Source organism: Lutjanus erythropterus, chromosome 12 (assembly GCF_056507025.1).
Source record: "Lutjanus erythropterus isolate fLutEry1 chromosome 12, fLutEry1.hap2, whole genome shotgun sequence".
In the NCBI taxonomy this organism is placed as follows: domain Eukaryota; kingdom Metazoa; phylum Chordata; class Actinopteri; order Lutjaniformes; family Lutjanidae; genus Lutjanus; species Lutjanus erythropterus.
In genome coordinates, this window is record NC_139328.1 from 16,007,666 (window position 1) to 16,027,597 (window position 19,932).

The window sequence follows — 19,932 nt, forward strand, 5'->3', positions numbered from 1 at the left end:
TGCATTACAAGCAGAAGCACTAGAGACAGCACACAAATTGACCTAGACTCTGTTTAATAATTTATTAAATACAGCATATTACACTCATGTTGATAATGTGCATATACTGGTGCTTATACTATAGAGACAATTTTTTAATTTAAAATCTTATTGCTGCACATGTTAAACAGAATGTATTTTTTAATTCTTTTCATGTAGTGTACAAAATGAAATGCAGCATCCTGTGAAAAAACAAACAAACATGTCCTTTGTGCTACAGGTTACGATGTGATGTTAAGGTTCAGGACATGATGACGCTGATGAGACACATGCTACTCGATGGACACTTGGCAGAACAAACAGACACCAAATTTCCACACGAACAGGAAGTCAAAATCTCTCATGCAGTGCATTACTGAAAGTCTGGCCGCCAGTCAGATCTGCCCGTTTCATGGATGCCAACTCATACACGGTAGCCAGCCCCTTGATCATTGTTGGCGAAACAAACACAAACCAGGGCCGACGGCCAGGTTTCATTAACGATACTATGCATCTTGTAAAGCAACATCCAGCACTTCAAACAGCCAGTATGTACACTCTCTGTCTTCCTATGTGCATTACTTCATTCACATCACTGTATCTAGCACCCTCAGACTTACTTACAATAACAACCACCGACATTTTCACATGGATTTCATATACTGCTCTGTTCAGCCTTAGGGGATATATTTCATATATCAAATGAAATGAAGTGCCTTGCATTAAGGAATTAGAGGCATGATAGTTTCAACTAAAATAGTGCAATTTCACATTCCTTGTCATTAATGAATTATTCTCCATATTATACACTTGTAGAACTATTTGGTGTGTGTAAAGGTAGAACGTGTCAAAGTAAAAAGTGCATGTAAATGGTTAAGGAAGGAGTAGTTTGACATTTTGGCAAATACACTATTTCTCTTTCTTGCCAAGATTAGATGAGAAGATTGATGCTACAATCACAGTCGGGCTCACAGGAAAGTAGGCTGTTGGAATAAGCCTGTCATTGGCTGACTCCTTCAGCGGGGATCCTCCTTTTCCTTCTGCTATCAGTTTTCAAATCAAAATCCAAAGTTCAAAGTGAAACAACAACCACTGTGTTATTAACCTACATGCTGAAAAAGTAACCCTAACTTTGTTAGGGTTTGCTCACAGTGTGAACATAAATAAGCTAGCAGCCATTTAGCAATTTCAAAGCTGTAATAAGTAACATTTCCACATTAAAATGTCTAAAAGTTCTGTAAATATGTTAAAGATTTTGTTAAGTTGTGCACTTACATTATCACAAATGTTTTGAACGATGGTCAACCACAGAAAAATCCAATTTTTTTCAGCAGCAGTGCGTCTTCTACTGCCTGTTAGTTGCTATAAATTCTGCAAAAGCACAGGATACACTGGATATATCTGAGTCTGCCTGAGTCTTGTCAGATAGATTTTCATCAGCGATGGTGGTTGTTTAACAATGAAGACAACTGTCATGATCCCAAGATATTTAAAATTAGCACCAGCAAAATGCTGGTAAAATAATCAAGTGGCTGGCAGATTTGCTTTGCTCACCAGCCAAAACAGAATGGTAATGTACTGAGTGGCTGGTAAAATCTGAACTTTCTCATCATTTAACTGATGGACAAAAAAATTAATTTCACATCTGGTTCAAGATTTCATCAAACTGTGTCTTTTGTTATTATTTTAATGTGCAAGACCCCTGGCAGTAGAACGTACATATTGTGCGTTTAATGACAGGGATCACCTCCCCATGAGGGCACAGTTGTTGCACCCTGGGCTTAGCGCTGCCCAAAATGATTGTGATTGGTTTGAAGAAATACCAAAAAGCCTGAGTTCAGAAACACAATGGGTTCAGCCTGACCCGTCTCCAGCACTGGCAAGACTACCACTCTCATGTCTGTTAGCTTAGCATAAAAACTGGAAGCAGAAGGAAACAGCCAACTTGTCTTAGTGCAAAGGAAAAAAATACAAAAAAAGTGGATTTTTGTTACCTTTGAAGTCAAGCTAGTTGTTCTACGTGCTTCCAGCCTTTATGCTAAGCAAAGCTTATGACCTGCTGGCTTCATATTTAATGAACTGACTTGGCAGTGGTATCAATCTTTTCATTTAACTCTCAGCAAGAAAGCAAATAAGCATATTTCCAATTATCTCAAACTATTACGTAAAAAAAAAAAAGAAAAAAAAAAAAAAAAAAGAAAGTCAATCAGTAAATAACATCTACCTTTAAAAAAGGAAATTACAAACTAAAGGAGAATGACTGACATAACAAAATTACACAGGAAAGAGAGAAGTATGAGTAAATAAAGACAATCCCTGAGGGCTAAAATCCTACTGATATGAGTACTAAAGGATGCTTCATGAATAAAGATGATTGGACTTTCATGTACAGTACTTGTGTTAACTTCAAAAGAAAATAATAGCACAAGGTAATTGCAGGTTTTTGTTTTTTTTTTGTTTTGCTAGCTAATGCAACTAAATGAGATGGGCACAAGTTCAGCTTTTCAACAGTGACATGAACAGCTATGCTTGTTTTTTAATAAGCATATTATCAAGAGTATGATTACATACAATGACTTGTTAACTGTACGGAATAAATAAATGAACGTTGAATGCAACACAAACGCTGCATTCAATTAGATGTGCCTTTGAAATGAGAATGTTTTTTTGCTTGTGGCGGGAGGAAGAATGGGACGGAAGGATGGAGAGAAAAGATAAAAGAAAGCCAATGGAAGGAAGGAAATAGGCAGAATAGGATTAGGTAGAGAAGGAAGGAATGAAGGATGGATGGAATGCAGTAAGGAGGGATAGAGGGTAAGGATAAAAGAGAGAGAAAGGGTCAGAGGAAGGGAAGTAGGAAGGAAAGTAGGAAAAACAAGGAAGAATGGACATAGAAAAGGAAGGAATGAAGGATGGAATGCAGAAAGAAAAGATGGATGGAAAAATGAAAGGAAGGAAGGAAAGAAAGGAATAAGAGAGGAAGTAAAACTAGAGGAACACTTTGTTAAGCTTTCTTATCAGGAGAGGTCTTTGAGTCGGCTGCCTTGTTCGATGACCGCTTTAGCAAACTGCTTGAACACTCGGTCCATGTACGTGCTCTGTCGAGGCCACAGGCCCTCGAGGAATCCAATATGGCCGCCATGACAGGTAATGAGCAGCGCCAGGTTGGGATTCTGCTTCACTGCCTCCACTGGAATGGCTGTGAAGGAAACAAAGGATCTAAAATCTGTTTGGACTAGGTTCTCATCTTTCACGCTACCAGTAAACCTGGCATATAAAACCACTTTCAGTTTGTATTCATCCTGTTAGAATTATTAAAGTCAGACTGTCTGGAAAATCTGGTAGAACTCACCATGAGACGGGGAAAAGACATCATCAGCAGCGTTCAGACACAGCATTGGCACCTGCACAGATTTCAGCCTGTGGACAGGACTGGCATCATGGTAGTAGTCATCATTGGTAGGATAGCCAAACATTATGGAGGTGAACCTCTCGTCAAACTCTCGGATGGTCTTTGCCTGCAGGGACAGAGTAAATTGATCAAGTGTTGGCTATTCTGTTTAATTAGATTAACAATTTACGGCTATAAGTGTCACTGAAAATAAACCCGACCTTCATGACATGATCGATGTCGTAACACTTTTCAAGCACTGGTCTGTGTCTGTGGGGGAGATCAAAAATAAAACTGTCACCGACAAATGATAATGTCCCACAAAACTGGTGACAAGGTTGTAATAACATATTTAAACAACAACAAAGCCCAGATTTTAAAGTAGTACAACAAAAGCATTACTGTGCATTTATATTGTTAGTATGGAAGCCCTTAAAGGAAAGTGAGAAAAATAAAATTCTGGGGATCTATTTTTTGAGTCTGAGTCTAAGATCCTGAAAAAGGCCCTTGCACAATTTTTTCCACCTGTTTTAACACATGAAAAAAAAAAGAATACTCATCTTTTAACCACAAATTCACAAAAGGGTATAATATTAAAATTAGGTAATGCTATGAACTGTAAGATGAACTACAGTTCAGTTTTAGTCATCAGTTGCAAAACTTAAAAAATGACCCCGGTAAACATGTTGTAAAAACAGGAGAGAAAACAATTTAAATCAAACTGGATTTTAATTTTCTCACTTGCCTCTCAGAGCTTCCATACATACGCAGATGGGAATATATTGTGTTTAATATTATTGTGTTAATGTTACCAGGCAATTATAATATGTTTTATGTTTCAATACAGCAGCAGTCAAGTATTTTTGTAAAAACTACATCCTTGATCAACATATAAAAAAAAAAAATAAAAAAAAAAAAACGTAAAACACAGTTATTCAAACGTTCAGCCCCTTGCACTAGTAGAGAGTTAGCAGCTGTGTTAATCCCGCTCTGGCCTCGGATGACCTGTGCACGGAGGCTTGTAGGCAGCTGGTGAGGTAGGAGTTGAAGAGGAATCGGTCCAGGGGTTTTTCCAGTGAAGCGGTGCACTCAAATACATCCCAGCCCGCTGAGAAGACTACCACCCCTTTCAGACAGGTTTCTCGGCCCTTACGCCCCAAGTAGTTGGCTAGCATCATCCTGAATATGCAGAGAGGGACAGAGGACGGGACAGATGGGGGGAAAAAACAGGGATTGGAACATGTTCCATTTCTGACCAATCCTTCACTTCATGGGATTAGTGCTGTGCATTAAAAACCACCTTCTTTGGCGTGCTGCACTGCACCACTGGGACCATATTAAAGCACCAACTACAGCCTGACAGACACTGGATTTTTGAGAGTTTAAAAAGTCTGATAATAATTGGCCAACCAGTTTTTCAGAAGCAACAACAACCTGCAGATCCCTTAGATTAATTTTTTTCATTTTCAACATAATCTTTAATGGGTTTTTAACATAACAGCCACCAAATTTTAATATAAAAAATATAAAAATATAATAACTTTACTTCTATAAACTCATAAAATAGAGAGAGTTAAATATATATATACATAAACATTTGCTTATGTTATTTCAGTTGATTTCAGGCTCAACATTTGTTAATTTTTACAAGTTTAGTTACCACTGAGTCACAGACAAATGTGAGAATTTCACTTGTACGGCTTTAAGTCACATTCTCATCTCACAACACTGAAACGTCCAGTCAGCTGGTAGTGAGTGGCTTCATTACCCGCCCATTGATACCCCAGCAGCCATGATTGGAGCAGCTTCATGAGTCCTCTGGATGTGCTCAATAACAGTCTCCAGGTCCTCTGTGTTGGCTGCACAGTAGGTCCTCGGCGTCTGTGTGGGACAAGAGGACAATACAGTCATTGTTTTATCTCTCATTCTCTGTCTTTGCTCACATCACGAGGACTCAACATGAAAAAATGGTAAAGTGAGTTCTTTTAATTTAACGCTAAAATGCTAAAGGTTAAAATGTGCATAGTCTTCACTTCATTTCTGTTAGGACTCCTTTACAATGTAGGGACCTAAAGTAACTAAAGTAAACTTTTCAACTGACCATCAAAATACTTAATTTGCTTTGCTATTTTCTCAACAACAGATGCCTGCACAACACAGTGCACCACCAACGTCAGGTTTTGATTCTGGTTCAAGTTTCATCATATTTAAATATCACTATTGCAACAAATACAGTACAAGTACAGCTGTGATGACTGTGATGTAATTGCAAATACAGAACTGAATTTCGCAATAACTTGCAGCATTACGCTTTTGGACTATGTTGTGAAACAAACAAACAATAATAATGATAAAAACAGTAAAAGAAAAATCTTTGGCAAATACAGCTCAATATACAGTAGACAGGTGTGAGACACAGACATGATATACAGTAGCTAATCCACACATGGACACAAAGAGCTTACAGATAATTATGTAACAGACACAATCATCCTGGGCTACATCAGGACCTTTGTTATTTACAGGGAGAGATAGTAGCAGAGAGATAGCAGTAAAGGAAGCGCACCCATAGGCCTTAAATGATTACAGCCTGAGATGTTAGGCTACACCTGTTCTGTCCTCAGCTCATAGTATTTTCCCACTTTGGGGAAGATCGATTGTAGCTAATCTCCTAATAGCAATCAAAATGATGTATAAGGCAAATCAAACTAGAGCTGAAGCCCGCCATCCATGTCCACAGAAAAGCAACTTAATTAGGATTACAGTATCAGTGTTGCTACAACTTACGAATGCTTTGTGCAAACTGAAACTGCAACAGCCCCAGTGGCCTCATGGATGAAGCATTGGCCTTCTAAGCAAGGGATTGTGGGTGCGAGTCCTATCTGGATAGCTGCCGATATGTCAGCAACTTTACAAAGAAACTAAATATTAGAACAAACTGCTGGACAAAACAAGATAGTAAAAGACGTCAACTAGAAGTTTGGGAAACTCTCAATGCGCATTTTTCGCTTTCCTCTGGCTTTATTGACCAAACAATCAATCAGTTAATAGACAAAATGATCGTCAAATTATTTGATAATGGAAAAAACTGTTAGTTCCAGCCCTAAATAAAACTGAAACACAAGATAAATATGTTTAGAAACAGGCATGAAACAGTATGAAGTGAAGTATGAAATACACTGCAAACTATACTCTCCGTTAACAGTAACATCTGTCACTGCTCTGCATTATTATAATCTAGGATGTCCAGGCACTGTCTCTTCATCTCCTTGGTGTGTGTTAGTGATCAAGTTTGTTGTCTGCTGCAGTGTAAAACTTCCTCAAACTGTTGTAAATTGTTGTTAATAAAAGTTATCCTGGGCCACATAATACAAAAAACATGAATATCGTGCACCACACAGTCAGAGACTGACCTGTAAATAGGATTTTCCCCTAGATGGACAATATTTATTAAAGAAATAAATTAATATTCGTAATAATACTAAAGAAATAAACAAGTGTCCTTTTTCTAAAATACTGTTGGATCTGTGGTGTTGGTACTTTAAATCTGATGCCTGCAGTTTGCCATAGGAGCATCAATTGACACATTGTGAAGAGAGGTGAATCAATTATCACTTTCAGCGCATTCCGGTGTTAATTATAGAATTGCTAGTTTCTGTAATTATGACTGTGCTGTGTTTTTCTGTGTTTGAGATAGGTGCGAAGCATCTCTCCCGTCATCCGTTTGACTGCAGAAGCGAGTCCACACTCTATAAATGTCCAAAGGTGGGAACAGAGGATTTATTTTTAACTCTATAACCTGCTGTAAATAAATGAAATAAATTTTTGTGCGCCAAAAAGGGTGAAATCTTTCTGTAAAGTTGCAAAATTATGGCTTCACAGCTTATCTTGAAAAATACTGTTATCTATTCAGGTATTTCTGGCTATAATAGAGATGCACACAATGGTTGAAACAGTTTTTTCAAGCAGAGCAGGTTACTTAACATTATAAAACAAACCAGTTCTACTCGAAGGAGCCTATTTAACACGTCCAATTTCTCAGGATGCTGTTGACTCTTCAGCTCTTCAAGGCCCGTCATTAAGATTCAACTCAGGCGAAGTAAATTCCTGTTTTTCTAAACTCTCATGGTTCCTCTAATAGGCCTGAACAAGCTCAGGACTCTGCAAGTGAAGCAAAACTTACAAACTCAATTACAGCATAAAAAGATGTTTAAAAAAATACAACAGATGGGGGTAAATATTTGAGCAGACATTAAGTCCTGCACTGCAAAGCCAATCTACAGAGCGCGTCATGTGATGGGCTTTTTACGAGTTTTAGAAATAGGGCACTAGCACTCAGGACAGTCTTTGAGGCAGGGGGCATCCTTCACACAGCGGGTTATTCTAAAGTGCTGTCCTATTTAAACAATGGACAATATTCACACTAACTGGACACAGAGAAAACACTCACAGGAGCGTACAAATGCTAAATGATTTGCATCGAATATAGCACAATTCCCATCTGAAATGAGGGAGAAAATTCCCTCCTTACCACCACCACTTGATCCAGAGCCAAGGTTACAGAGTTTGTCTGAGGACAGCTGGGCTGACTGAATTCTGGATGTGACCTAGAATACATGTTTAAATCAAACTGAGGGAAACTTTTGCTTTAGTGTCACTTTTGCTCCCCCCTTTTTTTTAATTTGCAGTTGAGACAAAGACAACAGCAGGACACAGATGAGCCACTGATTCAGATTTACACCCACTAAGAGGAACATTAGATTGATTGTGGGCAACCCCTGCACGTAATGAAACACCATTTGTGCTTCGGATGAGATCTCTGTATGGTAGTGATGCTATGATTAGAACAGGGAGGGCGATACAGTCGTCCATAAAGAATGTGCCTCTGTTCCAAAGATGCACAGACAGAGAGGGCGAGACGCACAAGACAAAGAGGGGGTAAAACACAGTGGTCACGATAGGTGCTATCAGAGCCTGGGCCCATTTTGTTGGTTAAATATACCCGGGTGGGTGTAAGAGGACAGATTAAGCCAGGTGTCAGAACAGCACGTGCTCGGCGAGGTCATATTTCTGTGGCTCGGCATTAAAATACAGTATCTGCCTGCAACTTAATCCCTGCTGTGCAACAACATTGTCTGTGCAGCGTTTGCTCAGGCTCCCTGTGGGCCCTGCGACACGTGTGGAACAGACGTGCACGGCGCTGGCTGCAGCAATGAAAAGGACAACTCCACTGAGAGATGGGAAAATCAACAGTCCATGTCTGTCTCTCTGAATATGGAAAAGACAAATAAAGAAATGAAATAACAAATAATGATTGTTAGATTCTTACCAACAGCATTTCACCAGAAACTCCTCTGTTGTTGAATACCACGCATCTGAAAAACACAAAACATATTCTTCTAAATTATTACAGTCTCATAAATGACTCCCCTAAACACCTGATCTATTGATTGAAGTTCAAGAAAAGCTAAAATGATTCGTCAATTAATCTCCCGGTTGATCAACAGAAAACTAATCAGCAATCAATCGTTTAAAGGAACAGTAGGATTTAGCAGCATCTAGCTTGGTGAGCTTGAAGACAGCAAACACTTCCAAGTGTGTAGGACGGCGGCTGGAAAACTTGTGAAAAATGCACAAAGCCGTATCTAGAGAAGGAAAGAAACATGGCGATTCAACATGGCGGCTGCGCTCGTTGTAGATATAAACAGCTCATTCTAATGTAACAAAAACACTTATTTCCAGGTGATCAAACACTAATGAAAACATATTTGTGAATATTTTATTCCACTTCTGCCACATTCTGCCATTTTTCAGTCGGCGTGCGTTACTATAACAGGATGAAAAAGACAGATGCTTACAAAAATGCACAGGTACAACATTTAAATGAGGAATTACAAATAAGGGGAAGCAAAAGTGGTCAGTAACAAATTTAAGCTGTTGTTTTTTTGTCTGCATCACTGTACACAACAGTGCAACAGCACAGCAGGCTGAAAACTCTTTGACTACGTGAAAATCTGATGTTTTTACATCACAGATGACGAAGAAAGGAATTAAATCGTGAGGCTTACTGATAAAACATACTCATGTAGGTTGATATAGACATATACGCACTGTACTGAAAAAAAGGCTTCTGTGATCAAAAACAAAAAACGTTTGAGTTGTTGTGTTGTTGAAAATTAAGTAGCAACAATATGTACGATGTATTGATGTATATATATTAATTAACTCACTTTTCCATCAAAATGCCAAAAATTTGCTGGTACCAGCTTATTAAATGTGAGTATTTTCTGCTTTACTCTGTTTACTATAATTATAAACAAAATATCAGTGGGTGTTTGAGTGATGACTAGACAAAAGAAGCAATTTGAAGACGTCACCTTGCAGCTCTGAAAAATGACAGTACCAGTAATACACCACCAACTGTATGGCTTGTAGCTGCTGCAGTAAAAGGCCAAACACACATTAGCATGGTCATGATTCTCCAATTCAACAATTTGATCTGACCTTCGATTTTAAGGTCATGATTTGATTCAATCTTTTTACTTTTTCGTCTTTTTTCTTTAGCACTGATGGCAGTGCCATTGTTACGTTAGTGAGACTTGATTGTAAAGTAATGTAATGTGTTTTACATTTTTAAATTATTTTTTATAAAGATAGTCTATAAGGTATCAAGTGTGATATAATGGCTGGTAAGCTGCATTGTGTCATCTTTTAAGAGTTTGTTTCTTCTGACACATGCTAGACGCCATAAGCAGATGAGGGTGGAAAGAAAAAAAGATACTGGGAGAATCGTATTTCAATTTAAGATTAAAAGTGTAACACTGCTACCTGTCATATCATATTGAAGAAATCTTGCAATGATTGGCTCCAAGCAAAACGTTTCGATACTACTTGGTACTGGGTTATTTCGTTTGATACCTTAAAGCTATCAAATAATGATATCCAGCCCTACTCAAAAATCCAGAAAATAACTGGCGAGTTAATAATTCATGAAAATATTTGTTAATTCCAGGCCTAAATTCAACAGATTCTTTTTCAATCAAAAATGTGTACAAGGAAGAAGAACATTTATAAGCTCTAGTGAGTTTACATTTATTATTTTTTTTGTTGTTGTCACTAGAAGTTACCAAAACTTTGCATGTTCAAAGGAACACAGTGGCCCAAATTCCTTTAAAGAAATGTTCTTCACTTAAAAAATTGAACTGGGAATATGATGAGGTGTGCGGAGAGAGCTCGGCACAGCTGTGTGATGAACATTCTGTTTGTACTGCAGAGCAAGGAAGGCTTCAGCATCCCTCCTAGCCCACATCTCTCGCCAGTCATCTATTATCTGCTGGAATCAGACCTGCTGTTTGTATCGGTGTAACCCAGTAGCAGGGCGGGGCTGGACGGGGTGTTGGGCAAGAGGGTGCGGAGGTAGAGTGTGTGTGTGTGTGTGTGGGGGGGGGTGCTTAAACACACACTACTGCAGCACAGACTCGGAAGCTGGTCTGGGCTAAGCTGCAAAGCTTGTACCGGGATAAGCCGTAATTCATTAAGCTACACAGACAGGGGTGAGGGGGTGGAAGATGCTGAGTTTGCCGGCTCTCTTCCCATGCCTTCCCAAATCTGGGTGAAAGAATGAGTGCAGAAAACACAGTGAAAGGGCCCATTGCAGAGGGAGAAAGAGGGGGGAAAAACTGCCTCCCTCTGCAACTCTTCAAGCTTGTGCTACGTTTGGCTATTTACAAAAGCAGCTCTTGACACAAAGCTGAGCTCCCCACTTTATTTGTGCACTTCACCTGAAATAACCCTGAGCCTCTGTCGCTCATGCACCCATTACATAAAAGTTACAAAACCGCTGCACAAGTGTGTATCAAGTTTTACATCTTAATCAATATCGCTATGATTGCTGGGGTATTTTGGCTGTGACTGGACTAAATATCTGCATGATAGATGAACGGCAAATTAGAGCATTAGGCGCAGAGTGTCAGTTGTGTGATTTAGTGCTCTGAGTGTGTGCCAGAGACTCTGGCCAAGACCGGACCACCCACCTATAGCCCAGATCCCGGCTCTGTTGGACCATGTGCAGGATGTAGGACTCTCGGCTGGTGCCGGTCAGACCGGGGAGGAGGAGGACTGTGGGCCGGGTGGCAGGGTCGGGATGAGAGAAGCTGTCATCGTTGTCAAACCAATCCAAAGAGATCTGTCCTCCATCTGCTGCCTTAATAAGCTCACTGCAGAGATGAGTGGGACACGCAACTCAGCAACTGAACATTATCCTCGGTCTGCATCTCTGAATATCTATTTATTTGTTTCAGTCAAACTCATGCAAACACTCAGGCGCACACACAAGACAAAACTGATACCAGAGCTGCAATGATTAGACAATTCATTGATTAGCTGTCAGCTATTAAATTAAGTGCCAACTATTCTGATAATTGATTAACTGTTTTAAGTCACTTTTTAAGACAAAATGTCCAAATTCTCAGATTTCAGCTTTTCAAATATGAGTATTTTCTGGATCATTTATGACAGTAAACTGACTATTTTTGGGGTGTGGTCAAAACAAGACATTTAAGGACGTCATTTTGGATTTTTGGAAAACAGTGATTTACATTTTTCACCATTTTCTTGACATTTTATGGACCAAAGAGCTAATCAATTAATCAAGAAAATAATCAACAGATTAATTTTCCATATCTTATTTATAGTTTATTCATTTATAGTTTCTGTCCTGTCCATACTTACTAACCCCTCTTTATCTTTATTCATGTTTTCTACATACCATGTTTATTGTTGTGAACCAAAATAATCAAGGCAAATTCCTTGTATGTGTAAACCTGATCCTGAGAAAGAGTATTAAAATTAACATAACATCTGGGTTGAGATGCATACACTGTAGAAATTTAACGATTGTTTACTAAACATTTTTTTAAATGCATTTTTTGTTTCTAAAACTCCAAAATTCAGTTTTGTTTTTGTTTTTTCTGCAGAAAATCAACTCACTTTTTTTTTTTTACAGGGTATCTGCTCACGGGAGAGTTATTAAAACAATAATTAATACTCCACACAATTAATATTTTCTGCTCAGTTTCAAGTAACATGATTACTTCATTGTATCCATCACAAATGCTGCCAAAGGGGAACTGGATATGTGAGTAGGACGATCACTGACAGCTGTCTCATTTCCCTTGTGATCATTGTGTCAGTGTGCTTTGCAACATGCAGCAAGTTAAGATAAGGAGGAGGGCATTGCACCAGTGGGCTCTTAAGATCAATCAATTTCTTGGCTAAACAACCCGAGCCTGGCAGATGAGGTCGTTCGGCACCAGCGTTATTGCATTTTAAAACCTGCACTGCACACGCATAGAGCAGCAGCCAGCGAGCCAACTTGGCCGTCCAGCGGTAAAGACATCAGCATGAAATTACAGAACCGCCATGAAATATACACCTGAGGCAAGACTTTAAAGTCAACGGGGGCCAATCCAGACTGACCAGCACATGAAGCGGGAGGGGACCTGGTGCTAATCCTCCTCTAGGACAACGAGATGAGTGGAATTTCACTCGGACAGCCAATGACAAATAGGACAGTTTTCATGGTGTCCATCCTTGGGTCAACCTTGGGTAATTTCATTATCAGAGGGGGATGTCCTGTTGTCCCAAGAGAAAATGTGATAATAAATTCAGTGACTGTGACCATCAGTCTCACCACGTTTTGATAACAGACAAGTGGACTAGGATGAATACAGCCCCTGTGCATTATGAAAATATTTGTCTCCTTGACAAGAGACCGTCAAAAGTGGAGGCAGGGTGGATGTCCTTGGGACAGACAAATGATGAGACTAATAATTCAACCGAAGGACTAAAAACTGCCACAAAAATCAGTAATCATGATCAAATGCGTCTACTTTTGATCAAGTGTCTAAACTTTAATAAACTATATCAAAACAGTATCTTAATTCATTTTAAATTAATTGATTTTAATTTTAAGTTTGTAGTTAAAGGGATAGGTTTTGTTTTTTTTTTGAAGTGGGGTTGTATGTGGTACGTATCCATAGTTGGTGTATTACCTACAGTAGATGGCAATCTGCAGGCCTCTAGATTGGAGAAGCAGCAGGAAGTCCTGCTGTAATGGAAGTTAAAGTACTGCTGTGGACAGGGTCAGCAACAAAGCACATTTTAGCCAGCTAGAAAAAAAATCAATATCAGTTAACGCCAAGTGGGAGCATATTAGAAACAGGCCTCCTTACTGTTAGTCTGATGGATACTGTTTTACTATGTTTGCCCCCCCCCCTCCTTTTTTTTCTTTTAGTTTTCGATATGGTCGCATCAGTAAAACACCTCATTGCACTCTCCTTGGTTTTTAGATGTAACTTTGCATCTCTGTATTAAGTCTTGTAACCACAGCTTTCCTACGATTTTGGCTGAACTGGCTGCTGTGTAGAATTGATTAATGATACAAAAGTGGGGAAAAAAGGATGTTGAAGGATGCAAGTGACTAGTTCCTTCTGTGTAGTTTTATGTCTATTAACACCGTAAGAGTTATTTGTAGCCTTTATTTGGTAAAGTATTCTGTGTGACCGTATGTTCACGTAAGATCAACTGAACCTCCTCACGTTTATTCTTGTGTTCATCCAAGTGAAGAGTGACCACAAGTGCCAGTTTTTCTTCATCACGTCCACAGCAGTACATTGCTTAGCTTGCAACACCAGTACATCTGCTTCTTTTCCAATGTGGGGGGTGTGGTGACCACCATCTCGTGTAGGTAATGCACCAACCATGGATAAGTACCTCATATAACCCCACTGCAAAAACTCTGAGCTATCCCTTTAAGCTTTAATTTTAATATGAAGGGTGAGCAAAGCAAAAGCACAATTACAGGAATTGTTTTTTTTCCCTCCAACTCCAAGTACCTGGCTGACAAACAATGCGCAATCACATAACACAATACGTATACAATTTATACTGTATACGCACACACCATGGAAATTTGGCAATGTTGGAATACAAATTTCATGAGAATGGAATATGAATCAATAAGTAATAAATAACACTAATGAAAAATAAGCCTCTCTTAATTAATTCTAATCTCCTTTATGCATGCAGGGGGCCAGGAATGCAGTGCCAATTAATCTTCAACAGAATGTACAATATCAAGGAGCAGGCAGGGCGGTCTGAGCCAGCATTGTGGCACAAAAGATCTCTTTCTCCTCTGAGCTTTTGAGTCTTGGCTAAGAACAAGACAGGGATTTGTTTCCAGTTGTGAAAGTGGTAAGAAAGAAATCTAGAAACAGGCAATGGCATTTGGTATCTCAGTGACATTGCTAAGTTCAAAGTTTCAGAATAAATATTTTCACTGTTGGCATGGAAAATTCTTAATTTAATTACTCTTAAGTACCAGAGCAACAAAACTGTCATATTAAGTATATATTTATAAATATCTTCACACTTGTCTCTTATTGGATTTGACCTCTTTGACTTACTGTTTTAGGGGTTCAAATGCACATATCTGTGTCTGTTTGCAAGGAGAAATAAATTCTCATTTTGGAAAAAAAAAACTTGAATGAATAATATGTTTATGAGTCATGGCAAGGACTTACTTTCTGTAGACAACCCCAGGTTTGGCTGTGACAAAGGGTCTCAGCAGAGTCTGGATGCGGCTCTCCCAGCACCAAAAGGTGGGGTAGTAGGTCTCTGACACTACCGGACATTGTTCCCTCAGAAACTGGTAGAACTTCTTACCCCCCGAGATGAGCTGTGGCTTCTGCAAAATACAGGTGTAAAGAAGTGTGGAACAGTTGAGTGTTTTCTTATTTTCTCACTATTTTGCTGGGTTTGGGATGCTTTACAAACCCAAAACATCTCTACTTGACGACCCGAGAATGAGACTCAACAATCATCTGTCTTTCTGGTACATTTACAAAGTGTAACTGACAAATGCTGCACATTCTACCTTTAAATTGTGTAACTTGTTGCTGCATTATTTTGTTTAAATATTACAAATCCCCTGCTGCAGATTGAAAACATTAAAATGGACGAAGCATGACTCGAATTTCAGCATCCAACTGTAATTGATTGATTGGTTGATTATTTATTTTCCTAAATCATGTTTTTGTGTGTGTGTGTGTGTGTGTGTGAGTGTAGGGAATTGCTTTATTTGTTTTAAGAATGGCTTTTATCTATTTTTGCAAATGTACTCTTCAATTGAAAGCAATGATATCAGTGAGAACCTAAAGCCTACTGCTAACAATAAAGTCTAAAGTATGAGATAAACACATCTGCTTGAACCTGCATTTAAGGTCTTTATTACTCTTGAAAATACCAATAATAAATGTTAGGCATGCACTATTCCGGTTATGGCTAGTGTATGCCATAATTACATGTTATTATGGCATGGTGGTTTGTAAATTCAGCAATATAAATGTGTTGCTCAATTATGTCTATTAGCTACCTGGTGAAATGTAACTAAGTACATTTACTCAAGCACTGCACTTAAGTAACAGTGAAACACTGACAGAAAACATTTTTCTGCATTTTTCTACGTTCATTTTTCATACTTACAGTACATTTTGCTGATAATACTCACACACTTTCAGTTCAATAATCTTTTGAATGCAAGACTTGGGGTGGAGTATTTTCACACTGTGGTGTTAGTTCCTTTTCAGTGGTTGAAAGTAAGTACATTTACTCAAGTACTGTACTTAAATTTGAGGTACCTGTACTTGTACTGCTTCTTTATAATTCTACTCCACTAAATTTCAGAGGCAAATATTGTACCTTTAAGTCCACTACTTTTCTTTGATAACTTTATTTACTAGTTACTTTGCAGATTCAGATTTATAATACAAAATATAAAAAGTAGATTATGCATTATTATGGACAGATGTGATGTGAAATTCACAAGCTACCTCTGCAGTACATCAGCTCAACATTAATTAGCTTCAGCAGTAAAGCAGTGTACACATTAATGCATCAATAATTCTAATTCAATCATAAAATGTATGTATTTGGAAAGGGCCAGTCTGCTGAGGAGTACTTTTATATTTGGTACTTTTGTACTTTTGGTACGTTAAGTATATTTTGATGCTTGTACTTTAATGTCTGTCATACATTTACATTTTACTCTATTAATATTTTACTGCTATAGTCATACATGATAAACACACTCAACTGGTTATTTGTTATATAAAATCAATACTGTGGGTCTCTTAGCTAAAAAGGGTTTATGTAATGCATGCTAACATTGAGTAATATTAACCAAACTTAGTCGATACATGTAAGGGATATTGTACAGTGAGCAGGTCATTATTGTAAAATAAATCCTGGCAGGATGATGCAGAACTTGAATCATCCTGAATAAAGACATACACACATACACACATACACAGACATGTTTAAATGACACAAAATATTTTATTATTATTTTATGGCACTATTTTGCAATAATGACCTGATCACTGTATATTAACCTGCTTGTTACACGGTTATGTACCAAAAACAGTAACATCACACAAGATTAATTTTAAAATTATTATTATTCATTAATAACGATTTTATTGTTTCTCCAGAGTCTATGATCAGACCCGTGTTCATGGCGACGGTCTGTTCTTCATAACAACGGTCTATTATACATAGCAACGGTCGGCTATACAGAAATAACAGACCTTAGAATGTTATCATTGACCAATCAGAATCGAGTGTTTAACAAAGCCGTGCAATATGGACGTCTAACTGTAACTGTCTGGCCGTGGATTGATTTAATGTTACATAAGTGCTGCACGTTTGTAGCTAGAATGTGTTCATTTTAGGTTAAATACGCTGGTTGCTGCCTGAGCTCCATCCCACATGTGGAGCAGGCGGTGTAACGTTAACGTTAGCCCCGCCGGTGGACAGACAGATGCAGCCTAATCGAAACCTCCATCAGCAGCAAATGCACCGGTCGAGTATCATCATTACTCTCATGTCAGTGGTAACGCTCCTCCATGAAAGGCACGCACGCCGGTTTTCAATTCAACATACTCGGCTATAAATAAGAAATATTCCCTCTGAAAGAGCCGCTGTGGTCAAAAACGACACGTTAACGGTCCTTACCTTGGCTACAGATATCAAATAGTAGCAGGTGTACGCTGCGCTAAAGCCCAGTACCAGAGATAGTCCTACACCCGAACCGAACAGCCCAACTTTCACTTGATTCTCCAGATAATGTGACAGGTCCCTCGTCAAAATGTTGAAATTGAAGTCCAGCGAGATCATTGCAAGGTCCCTGTTTTCACCCCCGTACTGTAAGGACAGCGGCCAGCTCGGTTAATGTCAGCTGTGTCTGCCTGCCTGCCTGTGAGCCCACTGTGAAGGAGACAGTCAAGGGGACCTGATGTGGTGGAGATATATAACGCGTATCAGCGAGCGGTGGCGCTCTTTGACCGGCTATCAATGGAGCTGCTCGCAGTCAGTCGGTCTGCCTGTGTGTCGCCCCCTGCAGGCGGCAGTGGTGAAGTGCACCATGTGGAGCTGCTGGAGTTTCTGCGTTAAGCCTGAAAGAAGTACTCAGATCATTTTAAGTCCAAGTACTAGTGGTGGAGGAAGTACTAAAATCTTTTACCTAAGTAAAACTACTACAACACTGTAGAAGTTATGCTATAAGTAAAAGTCATACATTGAAAATGTTATTTAATTAAATTAAATTATTTTTTTCAATTATAAAAACACTTTTATACACAGCAAGGTATAACATGAACTAATTGCCCCCTCACACACGCACACATGCCTGAGTGCATTAACACACATAATGGACATTATTATCACTGTTGTGTTATTATTGTTGCTATTGTAACTGTACTTACTGCACACATTATATTTTTGGGTTATTTTTATTACTTAAGGAAATTTGTGTTTCTTATTAAGCAGTACAGTAGGTATATTGTTTATATTTAAGTAATAATATTTTTACAGCATCACTGAGTTACTTGTAAATTATTATTTCATTGTCATTTGTAGTACCTTGTATATTGTTTCATTTGTATGTTCATGTGCAGTGTTTAAGTGGTGGATTCCCTTGGTTGAGTTAATTGGTTCCTACCTGCCCTTGTTTTGTAGGGACAGGTACGGGTGACACACACAGAGAGTGCCTCGTGCTTAACAGTGTACAGATGTCGCTGTACCCATAAGTTGGAATGTGTTTTGTACTGTTGTGCCGTGTTGGTGAGAATTAAATGAGAAAAAAAAAAAATACTGTAGACCGCTTATTACCCACAGCATAGAAGGAAATAAAAGTATGAAAGTATTAGCATCCAGGTGGCAAAGGAAAGACTCATTATGCAGAAAGGCCCATTCCAGAAAAAATGCATACTATATTATTTGATTAAAGTTACTGATGCATAGTAAGTGAATCGCTTTAATGTTGCAGTTGGTAAATGTGGTAAATTTTAATAATTTCATAAATTATTTCTTTATATATTTTTTATTATATTTCTTTACATCTTCCCCCTGCTTTCCCCTAGGGGACCAATAAATCCTTATTGATATATTAATATCATCATTTCTTAATTGATTAGATTTTGTGTTGATAATCTGAATCTGGAAAGTAGTAACTAAAGCTGCCAGAAAACTGTAGTGGGAAAAAAGTACAATATTTGCCTCTGAGATGTAGTGCAGTAAAAATATAAAAATATATGTGGTGCAGTAAAAATATGAATGGAAATACTCAAATTAAGTACAACACTTGAGTACATGTACTTTGTTTGCACCACAGAATATAACTCAAACAATTAAAGAGGCATTTGTAAAGACAGCATGAACATCTTCATGGATTTTCTGCAGTGGTAGTTTTCAGTAAAACTGGATTACCAACCTGGAAAATCAGGCGGCTGCCCCAGGGGCTACAGACCCACAGGGAGCCCAAAGACTCCAGGTTCACAGTGTGGCAATTAGTTTGTGGTAATTTAATTAATGGAAAATGTGTTTGTTGACACCATGTGCACCACTAAAGAGGACAGGGACCTTCCAGAGAAAATTCACCACTTTTCATGTTTATCCAGCCATGGTAAATATAATGAATTGAATTAAATTCCTTAGTTTGCATTACATTGACAGAGAAAGACTTCTTCTGCAAAACCTGCTGTTCTTCCTGCATCCAGTCTTGTCACGGTGATGTAGTTGGTGTTAACAAAAAACTACAGGCTGTTTCAGCTTGGATTTCTAGTCTCTTCCTCTGGGTAGCCAGAGGACGTGCTAGATGAGTATTTTTGTCACCTAACACTATGTTTTGGCCAACAAAGTAACAGCTATAGGCTAGGGTGGTGATACATGGCAACATGGGCGTGGGAGTCAGGCCAGTATGGTGCTCACAAAAACACAGAATGGGTTAGCAAACACCAGGACTGGAGTCAATCTTTAAAACAACAATCATTTGTTAAAAAAAATCTTTAGTGAGAATGAAACATGCTTCTAAAACACATTGTCTCAAACCATCCAGTAATTGAAAGTGAAAAACAGACTCATCTGGTTTCTGTAGTCCCTGTTGGTCTATACTGAGATCAGGGCTG

General features: G+C 38.5%; 1 protein-coding gene across 1 annotated transcript; it reads right to left on the reverse strand.

Annotated features, from left to right (window-relative positions):
* Positions 1–1,780: 1,780 nt before the first annotated feature.
* On the reverse strand, positions 1,781–17,736 carry abhd3 (abhydrolase domain containing 3, phospholipase). Its single transcript, XM_084732979.1, has 9 exons — positions 17,483–17,736; positions 14,992–15,155; positions 11,443–11,625; positions 8,739–8,784; positions 5,178–5,290; positions 4,415–4,588; positions 3,631–3,679; positions 3,371–3,536; positions 1,781–3,217 (listed from the first exon to the last, which is right to left on the reverse strand). The coding sequence occupies exons 1-9, from the start codon at positions 17,642–17,644 to the stop codon at positions 3,036–3,038; spliced, it is 1,239 nt and encodes a 412-aa protein (XP_084589105.1). The 5' UTR covers positions 17,645–17,736; the 3' UTR covers positions 1,781–3,035.
* Between the last annotated feature and the right edge of the window lie 2,196 nt (positions 17,737–19,932).

Bases quoted from the DNA above. Each gene is read 5' to 3' on its own strand.
- abhd3 (XM_084732979.1), bottom strand. From the start codon at position 17,644: ATGATCTCGCTGGACTTCAATTTCAACATTTTGACGAGGGACCTGTCA. The intron at 4,589-5,177 runs GTAATGAAGCCA...CTGCATATTCAG, and splicing joins GCTGGGGTATCAATGGGCGG to GATGATGCTAGCCAACTACT. The intron at 3,680-4,414 runs GTCATCCGAGGC...TCTCCCCCACAG, and splicing joins CTACAAGCCTCCGTGCACAG to ACACAGACCAGTGCTTGAAA.